The sequence below is a fragment of the Pseudophryne corroboree genome, chromosome 2 (genome assembly GCF_028390025.1).
Source record: "Pseudophryne corroboree isolate aPseCor3 chromosome 2, aPseCor3.hap2, whole genome shotgun sequence".
Classification (NCBI taxonomy): Eukaryota; Metazoa; Chordata; class Amphibia; order Anura; family Myobatrachidae; genus Pseudophryne; species Pseudophryne corroboree.
Genome location: NC_086445.1, coordinates 728582466 through 728595144, shown reverse-complemented (window position 1 = coordinate 728595144; position 12679 = coordinate 728582466). Strand labels below are relative to the sequence as shown.

At 47.0% G+C, this 12679-nt stretch overlaps 1 protein-coding gene across 1 annotated transcript in view; it reads right to left on the bottom strand.

The window, feature by feature from the left end:
• CAPZA1 (capping actin protein of muscle Z-line subunit alpha 1) overlaps nt 1-12679 on the bottom strand; it is a 144436-nt gene that overhangs the window by 12083 nt on the left and 119674 nt on the right. The window contains exons 6-7 of the mRNA XM_063955388.1: nt 8183-8262; nt 7820-7898 (exon numbers count right to left, since the gene is read on the bottom strand). Of these exons, the coding sequence (XP_063811458.1) occupies nt 7820-7898; nt 8183-8262 (159 nt within the window). The remainder of the gene's footprint in view (nt 1-7819; nt 7899-8182; nt 8263-12679) is intronic.

Below are 12679 nucleotides of genomic sequence, written 5' to 3'. Positions count from 1 at the left end.
ATGCTGGCTCCCCAGGATTCATGCAATGACGTGATTGGTTGATTCACATTCCAATAATCAATCAGGGATTCTCATTGGTCCTAGCCAGTGGTAAATACCGGCACACCTCCAGATGGCCAAGAGTGACTCTGATCAAGCCAAATGCAGTGTAACATGCGTCAGAAATTCCTGGGAGACCCTATGGTGTGCACCTCGGGATTACACGGATACCACACTGGCTGAAGAAAGGACTGCACTGAACTCAGATTTTTTTTAATTCATATTACTGCATGCTCATCAGCATTGCAACACGACATATATTTCCATTTAGGATCCATTTGTTCAATAAGTACTCTCATCCCCCGTTCAGTGCCTGCTGGCATAAGAGATACAGTAGAAGCTCAGCACCTATAGCTCAGATCAAGTTCCTCAATACAACTTATCTTTATATACATACTGATCAATGTTTGGAAGTCACAAGCTTATTATATTTTGTGATGTAATTGAACTAAGTAAAATTGTGGTATCATTTTAAAGTATATTTTTATATATTTTGTGCTTTTTGATTTTCAGAACTTGTGCACTATATTTTGCTATACTAGTAATTTGTATGTTTGTGCAGGTTTAAAGGATAACGTGTATCAGGCATGGGTGATTATTCACAATGTCTCTTCATATGCAAATTACACTGTGAAAATGGACCATATTCACAATAATCCCACCAAAGTATGATTGTATGACTTTTGTTTGCACCAATTCTAAAAAAAAATAAGATTTTACTTACCGATAAATCTATTTCTCGTAGTCCGTAGTGGATGCTGGGGACTCCGTCAGGACCATGGGGATTAGCGGCTCCGCAGGAGACAGGGCACAAAAATAAAGCTTTAGGATCAGGTGGTGTGCACTGGCTCCTCCCCCTATGACCCTCCTCCAAGCCTCAGTTAGGATACTGTGCCCGGACGAGCGTACACAATAAGGAAGGATTTTGAATCCCGGGTAAGACTCATACCAGCCACACCAATCACACCGTACAACTTGTGATCTGAACCCAGTTAACAGTATGACAACGTAGGAGCCTCTGAACAGACGGCTCACAACAATAACAACCCGATTTTTTTGTAACAATAACTATGTACAAGTATTGCAGACAATCCGCACTTGGGATGGGCGCCCAGCATCCACTACGGACTACGAGAAATAGATTTATCGGTAAGTAAAATCTTATTTTCTCTAACGTCCTAGTGGATGCTGGGGACTCCGTCAGGACCATGGGGATTATACCAAAGCTCCCAAACGGGCGGGAGAGTGCGGATGACTCTGCAGCACCGAATGAGAGAACTCCAGGTCCTCTTTAGCCAGGGTATCAAATTTGTAGAATTTTACAAACGTGTTCTCCCCCGACCACGTAGCTGCTCGGCAGAGTTGTAATGCCGAGACCCCTCGGGCAGCCGCCCAGGATGAGCCCACCTTCCTTGTGGAATGGGCCTTGACAGATTTAGGCTGTGGCAGGCCTGCCACAGAATGTGCAAGTTGAATTGTACTACAAATCCAACGAGCAATCGTCTGCTTAGAAGCAGGAGCACCCAGCTTGTTGGGTGCATACAGTATAAACAGCGAGTCAGATTTTCTGACTCCAGCCGTCCTTGAAATATATATTTTCAATGCCCTGACAACGTCCAGCAACTTGGAATCCTCCAAATCGCTAGTAGCCGCAGGCACCACAATAGGCTGGTTCAGGTGAAACGCTGACACCACCTTAGGCAGAAAATGAGGACGCGTCCGCAGTTCTGCCCTGTCCGAATGGAAAATCAGATATGGGCTTTTATACGATAAAGCCGCCAATTCTGACACTCTCCTGGCTGAAGCCAGGGCCAGTAGCATGGTTACTTTCCATGTAAGATATTTCAAATCCGCCGATTTGAGTGGCTCAAACCAATGGGATTTGAGAAAATCCAAAACTACATTAAGGTCCCACGGAGCCACTGGGGGCACAACCGGGGGCTGTATATGTAGTACTCCTTTTACAAAAGTCTGGACTTCAGGAACTGAAGCCAATTCTTTCTGGAAGAAAATCGACAGGGCCGAAATTTGAACCTTAATGGACCCCAACTTGAGGCCCATAGACAATCCTGTTTGCAGGAAATGTAGGAATCGACCCAATTGTAATTCCTCCGTTGGGGCCTTCCTGGCCTCACACCACGCAACATATTTTCTTCAAATGCGGTGATAATGTTGTGCAGTCACCTCCTTCCTGGCTTTTACCAGTGTAGGAATGACCTCTTCCGGAATGCCTTTTTCCCTTAGAATTCGGCGTTCAACCGCCATGCCGTCAAACGCAGCCGCGGTAAGTCTTGGAATAGACACGGTCCCTGCTGAAGCAGGTCCCGTCTTAGAGGTAGAGGCCACGGATCTTCCGTGAGCATCTCCTGAAGTTCCGGGTACCAAGTTCTTCTTGGCCAATCCGGAGCCACGAGTATCGTTCTTACTCCCCTTTGCCGTATAATTCTCAGTACTTTTGGTATGAGAGGCAGAGGAGGAAACACATACACTGACTGGAACACCCACGGCGTTACCAGAGCGTCCACAGCTATTGCCTGAGGGTCTCTTGACCTGGCGCAATACCTGTCCAGTTTTTTGTTGAGGCGAGACGCCATCATGTCCACCTTTGGTTTTTCCCAACGGTTCACAATCATGTGGAAGACTTCTGGATGAAGTCCCCACTCTCCCGGGTGTAGATCGTGTCTGCTGAGGAAGTCTGCTTCCCAGTTGTCCACTCCCGGAATGAACACTGCTGACAGTGCTATCACATGATCTTCCGCCCAGCGAAGAATCCTTGCAGCTTCTGCCATTGCTCTCCTGCTTCTTGTGCCGCCCTGTCTGTTTACGTGGGCGACTGCCGTGATGATGTCCGACTGGATCAACACCGGCTGACCCTGAAGCAGGGGTTTTGCCAGGCTTAGAGCATTGTAAATCGCTCTTAGCTCCAGTATATTTATGTGAAGAGACATCTCCAGGTTTGACCATACTCCCCTGGAAGTTTCTTCCCTGTGTGACCGCTCCCCAGCCTCTCAGACTGGCATCCGTGGTCACCAGGACCCAGTCCTGTATGCAGAATCTGCGGCCCTCTAACAGATGAGCACTCTGCAACCACCACAGAAGAGACACCCTTGTCCGTGGCGACAAGGTTATCCGCTGATGCATCTGCAGATGCGATCCGGACCACTTGTCCAGCAGATCCCACTGAAAAGTTCGTGCGTGGAATCTGCCGAATGGAATCGCTTCGTAAGAAGCCACCATCTTTCCCAGGACTCTTGTGCATTGATGCACAGACACTTTCCCTGGTTTTAGGAGGTTCCTGACAAGTTCGGATAACTCCTTGGCTTTCTCCTCCGGAAGAAACACCTTTTTCTGAACCGTGTCCAGAATCATTCCCAGGAACAGCAGACGTGTCGTCGGGGTCAATTGAGATTTTGGAAAATTCAGAATCCACCCGTGCTGTAGCAGCACTATTTGGGTTAGTGCTACTACGTCCCCCAGCTGTTCCCTGGACCTTGCCCTTATCAGGAGATCGTCCAAGTAAGGGATAATTAATACGCCTTTTCTTCGTAGAAGAAACATCATTTCGGCCATTACCTTGGTAAAGACCCGAGGTGCCGTGGACAATCCAAACGGCAGCGTCTGAAACTGATAATGACAGTTTTGCACCACGAACCTGAGGTACCCTTGATGTGAAGGGCAAATTGGGACATACAGGTAAGCATCCTTGATGTCCAGGGACACCATAAAGTCCCCTTCTTCCAGATTCGCTATCACTGCTCTGAGTGACTCCATCTTGAACTTGAATTTTTGTATGTACAGGTTCAAAGATTTCAGATTTAGAATAGGTCTTACCGAGCCGTCCGGCTTCGGTACCACAAATAGTGTGGAATAATACCCCTTTCCCTGTTGTAGGAGGGGTACCTTGACTATCACCTGCTGAGAATACAGCTTGTGAATGGCTTCCAATACCGTCGCCCTGTCTGAGGGAGACGTTGGCAGAGCAGACTTTAGGAACCGGCGAGGGGGAGACTTCTCGAATTCCAACCTGTAACCCTGAGATATTATCTGCAGGATCCAGGGGTCCACCTGTGAGTGAGCCCACTGTGCGCTGAAATTCTTGAGTCGACCCCCCACCGCCCCTGAGTCCGCTTGTAAAGCCCCAACGTCATGCTGAGGGCTTTGCAGAAGCCGGGGGGGGGGCTTCTGCTCCTGGGAAGAAGCTGCTTGGTGCACTCTCTTACCCTTTCCTTTGCCTCGGGGCAAATATGACTGTCCTTTCGCCCGCTTGTTCCTATAGGAACGAAAGGACTGCGGCTGAAAAGACGGTGTCTTTTTCTGTTGGGAGGGGACCTGAGGTAAAAAGGTGGATTTCCCGGCTGTTGCCGTGGCCACCAAATCCGATAGACCGACCCCAAATAATTCCTCCCCCTTATACGGCAATACTTCCATATGCCGTTTGGAATCCGCATCACCTGACCATTGTCGCGTCCATAAACTTCTTCTGGCAGATATGGACATCGCACTTACTCTCGATGCCAGAGTGCAAATATCCCTCTGTGCATCTCGCATATATAGAAATGCATCCTTTAAATGCTCTATAGTCAGTAAAATACTGTCCCTATCCAGGGTATCAATATTTTCAGTCAGGGAATCCAACCAAACCACCCCAGCACTGCACATCCATGCAGAGGCGATGGCTGGTCGCAGTATAACACCAGTATGAGTGTATATACTTTTCAGGGTAGTTTCCAGCCTCCTATCTGCTGGATCCTTGAGGGCGGCCGTTTCAGGAGACGGTAACGCCACTTGTTTTGATAAGCGTGTGAGCGCCTTATCCACCCTAGGGGGTGTTTCCCAGCGTGCCCTAACCTCTGGCGGGAAAGGATATAATGCCAATAACTTCTTTGAAATTAGCAGTTTTCTATCGGGGTTAACCCACGCTTCATCACACACTTCATTCAATTCGTCTGATTCAGGAAAAACTACAGGTAGTTTTTTCAGACCCCACATAATACCCCTTTTTGTGGTACATGCAGTATCAGAGATATGTAAAGCCTCCTTCATTGCCGTGATCATATAACGTGTGGCCCTACTGGAAAATACGTTTGTTTCTTCACCGTCGACACTAGATTCGGTGTCCGTGTCTGGGTCTGTGTCGACCGACTGAGGTAAAGGGCGTTTTACAGCCCCTGACGGTGTCTGAGACGCCTGTACAGGTACTAACTGGTTTGCCGGCCGTCTCATGTCGTCAACTGATTTTTGTAATGTGCTGACATTATCACGTAATTCCATAAATAAAGCCATCCATTCCGGTGTCGACTCCCTAGGGGGTGACATCACCATTACCGGCAATTGCTCCGCCTCCACACCAACATCGTCCTCATACATGTCGACACACACGTACCGACACACAGCAGACACACAGGGAATGCTCTTATCGAAGACAGGACCCCACTAGCCCTTAGACCCTATAGAAGTGTTGTCTCCCTTATAGCAGCTTAATATATATCAAAAACGCCAAAAAAAAAGTGCCCCCCCCTCTCTTTTTTACCCTGTTTCTGTAGTGCAGTGCAGGGGAGAGTCCTGGGAGCCTTCCTCGCAGCGGAGCTGAGCAGGAAAATGGCGCTGTGTGCTGAGGAGATAGGCCCCGCCCCCTATTTCGGCGGGCTCTTCTCCGGAGTTTGTGAGACCTGGCAGGGGTTAAATACATCCATATAGCCCCAAGGGCTATATGTGATGTATTTTTTAGCCAGAACAAGGTATTCTCATTGCTGCCCAGGGCGCCCCCTGCAGCGCCCTGCACCCTCCGTGACCGCTGGTGTGAAGTGTGTGACAACAATGGCGCACAGCTGCAGTGCTGTGCGCTACCTCATGAAGACTGAAAAGTCTTCTGCCGCCGGTTTCTGGACCTCTTCGCTTTTCGGCATCTGCAAGGGGGTCGGCGGCGCGGCTCCGGGACCGGACTCCATGGCTGGGCCTGTGTTCGATCCCTCTGGAGCTAATGGTGTCCAGTAGCCTAAGAAGCCAATCCATCCTGCACGCAGGTGAGTTCACTTCTTCTCCCCTAAGTCCCTCGTTGCAGTGAGCCTGTTGCCAGCAGGACTCACTGAAAATAAAAAACCTAAAAACTTTTTCTAAGCAGCTCTTTAGGAGAGCCACCTAGATTGCACCCTGCTCGGACGGGCACAAAAACCTAACTGAGGCTTGGAGGAGGGTCATAGGGGGAGGACCCAGTGCACACCACCTGATCCTAAAGCTTTATTTTTGTGCCCTGTCTCCTGCGGAGCCGCTAATCCCCATGGTCCTGACGGAGTCCCCAGCATCCACTAGGACGTTAGAGAAAAATCCTTATTATGCAAATGTTTACGTACCATGAAAAAATAAAGTCGGTCATACAGGTGAATTCTATCTCCTTTCTTTCTCCAGGGAACAGTGAACCAAATTTCTTTGCTTATTTTAATCACAAAACTTGTCTCTTTCTACTTCTATCTTTGGCAAATACATACGTCTTGAGGTGATATAATATGATTGACTACAAAGAACTACTATGCCACCACATTTACTTTTTTGTGTGATATATTGTCTGTATGTCTCACACCACTTGTGCAGCTACGAATAGTATATTATGTTTTATATGTGTCCTAAATAACACACACATAAAACATAAGGATACATTACATAACATAGGCCTGTTTTCAGACTAATGCACAACTATACTGATTTCTTATTTTTACAATACATAAAAACCCAGTGCAGGAACCTCTCTGTGTGTTCTGCACCTGTATTGTGGCAGTTTGTATGCAGTCAGTTTGAGGAGTCACTAAACAATCTACTTGAAACGGTATGAGTGTATTCAATGTAGTGTTTCATGCCCCGCATGCTATATGCTGTCCCTTGCAAACACTGTAGTGCAGGGACATCCCTGCTACAGGTTGAACCCTTTAACAACTAGGAGCAGACCAGAAGTGCTGCAAAATGCCAGTGCAGGATGCCAGTCACTCTGCAAGTAGCTGACCAGCAAAAGAGCCCCAGACCGTCACGATTCCTGCTCCATGTTTGACATATGGTGCCACATGGGTTTATTACTAAGCAGCATTAAGACATTAAATTGCGTAAATTACAATAAAATCTGGAAAAACAGAGGTGTCCTAAAACTTTAGCCAGGTAGCATAAAGTTATTCAATTTCGCCCAACCATGGGTTTAACAGTTACAATAGGTAATATACTAATTTATCAGTATCCTTGCTAAACTACCTGTTTTTATAAAAACATTTTACATATGACTATGCATCTGACTGGTATCCGGACTCCAGATCGACAGCAAAAAGGTTGACAAACCTTAGGTCGACGCCAATTGGTCGACATGGACAAAAGGTCGACAGAAACAAGGTCGACATGAGTTTTTCACGATTTTTTTCTGTTTTGGAACCTTTTCATACTTAACGATCCACGTGGACTACGATTGGAACGGTAATCTGTGCCGTGCGAAGCGGTAGCGGAGCGAAGGCACCATGCGAGGGGACGCGGTGCACTAATTGGGGTTCCCGGACACTCTACGAAGAAAACGACACAAAAAAACAACAACACACACACAAAAAAACCCCTCATGTCGACCTTTTTCCATGTCGACCTTTTGTCCACGTCGACATAAGGTGTGTCGACCAATTGGCGTCGACCTCAGGTTTGTCGACCTTTTTGCTGTCTATCCTGAGTCCCAGACCCATCTGACTAAATGAATAACATGGTTTGGAGTAAAGAATGCTTTTAATTTACATGGTGTTATTTCCATCATTTTATTTACCTGAATTTTGAGCACCCCAACCAGCTGGGCAGTAGGCTGTGAGATAGTGAATTTCCACTCAGACCTCCAACGGCCATTCCTAGACAAAGCAAGACATTCATTAGGATTATAGCTAAATGGTAAAAGAAATCTGAGAATGTGCCAAATGCACCTGGTGTAAAAAACACACCTGGTATCATGTTGGCATTGCATATATGGGGATCAGGCAATATTGAGCACATGCAAGCTTTGAATAGTGGAGAAGATCCAGCCTAGCACCGATTGGATCATGAAAAATCCAACAGGACTGTATACTTAATTCTTTCATCCAATGCATGTAATTCAACAAACATTAAAAAAATATATAAGCAAATATATACAAACCAAAAGTTCTTGGGCTGGAACTGGTGGCTCTCAATACAGGCTATTATTGTCTGTTGTCCATCTATAGTCTTTCCATAGACCTGTAGTGAACAGAAACTTTAGTGGAGAGGATTTGGAAACAATATTCAAGTATTACTAATTTTGTTTAGATAGAAGCAATAGCAGCAGCTTTGAAGTGTTAAGCATGTTGTTCATAACCACCAATCCCATAGCTAAAACATTTTTTTTTAAACAAAACATAGGTATACAAGTATATCCATTCTCTAATGGCTACTACAAACCTTTACCTCAGGCCTGGCCAACCTGTGGCTCTCCAGCTGTTGTAAAACTACAAGTCCCATCATGCTTTGCCACAGTTTCGCTATTAGGGAATGCGAAAACTGTGGCAGAGCATGCTGGGATGTGTAGTTTCACAACATCTGGAGAGCCACAGGTTGCCAGGCCTGCTTTACCGTAACCAGAACATGCAGTAAGTCTTACATTAAACATCAATAATGGAAAGACAAGAAGCATAAAGGAGGATTACAGCATAGTTGAAAAAATAGGACATGAATTACCTACCGGTAAATCCTTTTCTCGTAGTCCGTAGGGGATACTGGGAATCCATTTAGTACCATGGGGTATAGACGGGTCCACTAGGAGCCTTGGGCACTTTAAGAATTTGATAGTGTGGGCTGGCTCCTCCCTCTATGCCCCTCCTACCAGACTCAGTCTAGGAAACTGTGCCCGAGGAGACTGACATACTTTGAGAGAAGGATAGATAATAAAAGTGGTGAGATTAGGAACCAGCACACAGAACAATAGGAAAGCCATGCTAACCAAACTTGAAACATGAACAGCAACAGCTGAACAAACCAGAATACTTAAAAAAAATTATTATACAATGCGCTTGTTTGTTCTGAGCAGCTTCTGTAAACCAAATTCTACCAATATTAAAATATAGAAGCGCTTGTAATGTGTTAAAAAAATGCTCATACCTGAAAAAAAAACTGTTAGTATTATGTTTGCAGCTCTTTTTGGATATTGTATGGAAGTATTTTGTTGTGTGTTTCTTTTGCTGAGGGTTCCGTATTTTCGATCCCGGTATTATAGTCCAGTGATTGACTGACCCTGGCTTTCCCTACCTTTTGTGAGTCGCTGATCGCGGCTCACTATTGGCGTTCCGGCTCTGGTTCCCTCCAGCACTGAGTTGCGGTGTCCGTTGGTCTTCAGATCGGCGCTCGAAAATGACGTCAGATCCTGATTCAACTTCCGCTCCTCTCACTTCCGTCTCTCATCAACGCGTTTCGGGTCTTCCACCCTTCGTCATCCATGACGAAGGGTGAGAGGAGCGGAAGTTGAATCAGGATCTGACGTCATTTTCGAGCGCCGATCTGAAGACCAACGGACACCGCAACTCAGTGCTGGAGGGAACCAGAGCCGGAACGCCAATAGTGAGCCGCGATCAGCGACTCACAAAAAGGTAGGGAAAGCCAGGGTCAGTCAATCACTGGACTATAATACCGGGATCGAAAATACGGAACCCTCAGCAAAAGAAACACACAACAAAATACTTCCATACAATATCCAAAAAGAGCTGCAAACATAATACTAACAGTTTTTTTTTTCAGGTATGAGCATTTTTTTAACACATTACAAGCGCTTCTATATTTTAATATTGGTAAAACCAGAATACTTAACTAAGTAACAGTGCAGGAAGAACGAAGCACCGGACGGGCGCCCAGTATCCCCTACGGACTACGAAAAAAGGATTTACCGGTAGGTAATTAACATCCTATTTTCTCTTACGTTCTTGGGGATATTGGGAATCCATTTAGTACCATGGGGAAGTACCAAAGCTTCCAAACCGGGTGGGAGAGTGCTGAGGTTCCTGCAGAACTGATTGACTATACTGAAGGTCCTCAGAGGCCAAAGTATCAAACTTGTAAAACTTTGCAAATGTGTTCGAACCTGACGAAGTAGCTGCTCGGCAGAGCTGTAAAGCCGAGACACCCCGGGCAGCCGTCCAAGAAAAACCCACCGACCTAGTAGAGTGGGCCTGTACAGATTTTGGGACCGGCAATCCTGCCGTGGAATAAGCATGCTGGATAGTGAGCCTGATCCAGCGTGCAATAGACTGCTTTGAAGCAGGACACCCAATTTTATTGGGATCATAGAGAACAAACAGCGAGTCGGATTACCTGTGACGAGCTGTTCTCTTTACGTACACCTTCAAAGCCCTCACAACATCCAAAGACCTTGTAGTAGCAGAGGTGTCCGTAACAGCCAGAAACACAATAGGTTGGTTGATGTGACACGAGGACACCATCTTAGGAAGAAATTGCTGACGAGTTCTGAGTTCAGCTCTGTCCTCATGGAAAATTTAGTAGGGGTTCTTGTGAGACAACGCCCCTAGTTCAGCCATACGTCTTGCTGAAGCCAAGGCCAACAGTGTGACGGTCTTCCACGTAAGGTACTTTACGTCAACCTCCTGTAACGGTTCAAACCAGTCCGACTGGAGGGAGGAACTGCAGCACCAAATTGAGATCCTAATGTGCCGTGGGAGGCACAAAGGAAGGCTGGATGTGCAGAACACCTTTCAAAAACGTCTGGACCTCAGGGACAGAAGCCAATTGTTTCTGAAAGTAAATAGACAAGGCCGAAATCTGGACTTTAATGGAGCCTAGGCGTAGGCCCACATCCACTCCCGACTGCAGAAAAAGCAGAAGATGTCCCAGATGAAATTCCACCGCAGAATATTGTCTGCCCCCTCACACCAAGAGACATACTTCTTCCATATACGGTGGTAATGTTTAGACGTTAGCCCCTTCCTGGCTTGGACCATAGTCAGGATGACCTTATCAGGAATCCCTCTCCTGGCTAGAATCAGCCGTTCAACTTCCATGACGTTAAACTTATCCGCGGTAAGTCTTGATAGACGAATGTGCCCTGTTGCAGAATATCCTCGCGAAGAGGTAGAGGCCACGGATCTTCGATCAGCATCTGGAGAAGACCCGTGAATCAGGCCCTACGAGGACAGTTCGGAGCAATGAGGATTGCTTAAACCGTTTCCCTTTTTATTCTCTTTAGAATTCTTGGGATCAGAGGAAGTGGAGGAAACACGTACACCACCTGATAGACCCAAGGAGATGTTAGAGCGTCTACCGACACTGCTTGTGGGTCCCTCGACCTGGAACAGTACCCCTTGAGCTTCTTGTTGAGTTGAGAGGCCATCACGTCGATCTGTGGATATCCCCACCAACGTGTCAACCACCGGAACACCTCCGGGTGGAGGCCCCACTCCCTCAGGTGCTGTCGTGTCTGCTGAGGAAGTCTGCTCTCCAGTTGTCTACTCCCGGAATGAAGACCGCCGACAACGCCAGGGCGTGTTTTTCCGCCCAGAGTAGAATTCTTGACACCCCTGACATTGCTGCACTGCTTTTCGTTCTGCCCTGTCGGTTTATGTACGTTACCGCCGTTACATTGTCCGACTGGACTTGAATGGCCTGATTCCGAAGTAGAGATTGGACTGCAGAAGGGTATTGTAGATTGCCCTGAGTTCCAAGAGGTTTATTGGAAGGACGACTTCCCAACTTGACCATCTTCCTTGAAACTGCACCCCGTCGGAGACTGCTCCCCAACCTCTGATGCTTGCGTCTGTGGTTTGCAGAACCCAATTCTGAATCCCGAACCTCCGACCCTCGACGAGGTGAAAAGTCTGTACCCACCACAGAAGGGAGATTCTGGCTTTTGGCGACAGACATATCCTCTGGTGCATGTGAAGATGCGATCCAGACCATTTGTCCAACAGATCCAGCTGGAAGGGCCTCGCATGAAACCTTCCGTACTGAATCGCCTCGTAAGAGGCCACCATTTTCCCCAGAAGGCGAATTCACCAAAATCCGGGTTGGCTTCAGGACAGCCCGAAGCATCGACTGGATTACCAATGCCTTCTCCAAGGGAAGGAACACTCACAGACTCTTCATTTCCAGTATCATTCCCTGGAAAGGAAGCCTCTGCGTCGGTTCCAGGTGATATTTTGTTAAGTTCAGAATCCACCCGTGATCCAGGAGTAGTCTGGTTGAGAGGCCAATGCTATCCAACAACCGCTCCCTGGACGGTGCCTTTATCAGAGGAACGTCCAGGTACGGAATTATGTTCACTCCCTGTTTGAGGAGTAGAAACATCATCTCTGCCGTTACCTTGGTGAACACTCTCGGTGCCGTGGAGAGACCAAATGGCAGGGCCTGGAACTGGTAGTGGCAGTACTGCATTGCAAACCGTAAATAAGCTTGATGAGGCGGCCAGAACGGAATGTGAAGGTATGCATCCATAATATACAGAGACACTAGGAATTCCCCCTCCTCCAGACCGGAGATCACCGCTCTCAGAGACTCCATCTTCAATTTGAACACTCGTAAGTACGAGTTCAACGACTTGAGGTTCAAAATCGGTTTTACCAAACCGTCCTGTTTTGGTACTACAAACAAGTTGGAATAATATCCCTTGTTTTGCAGA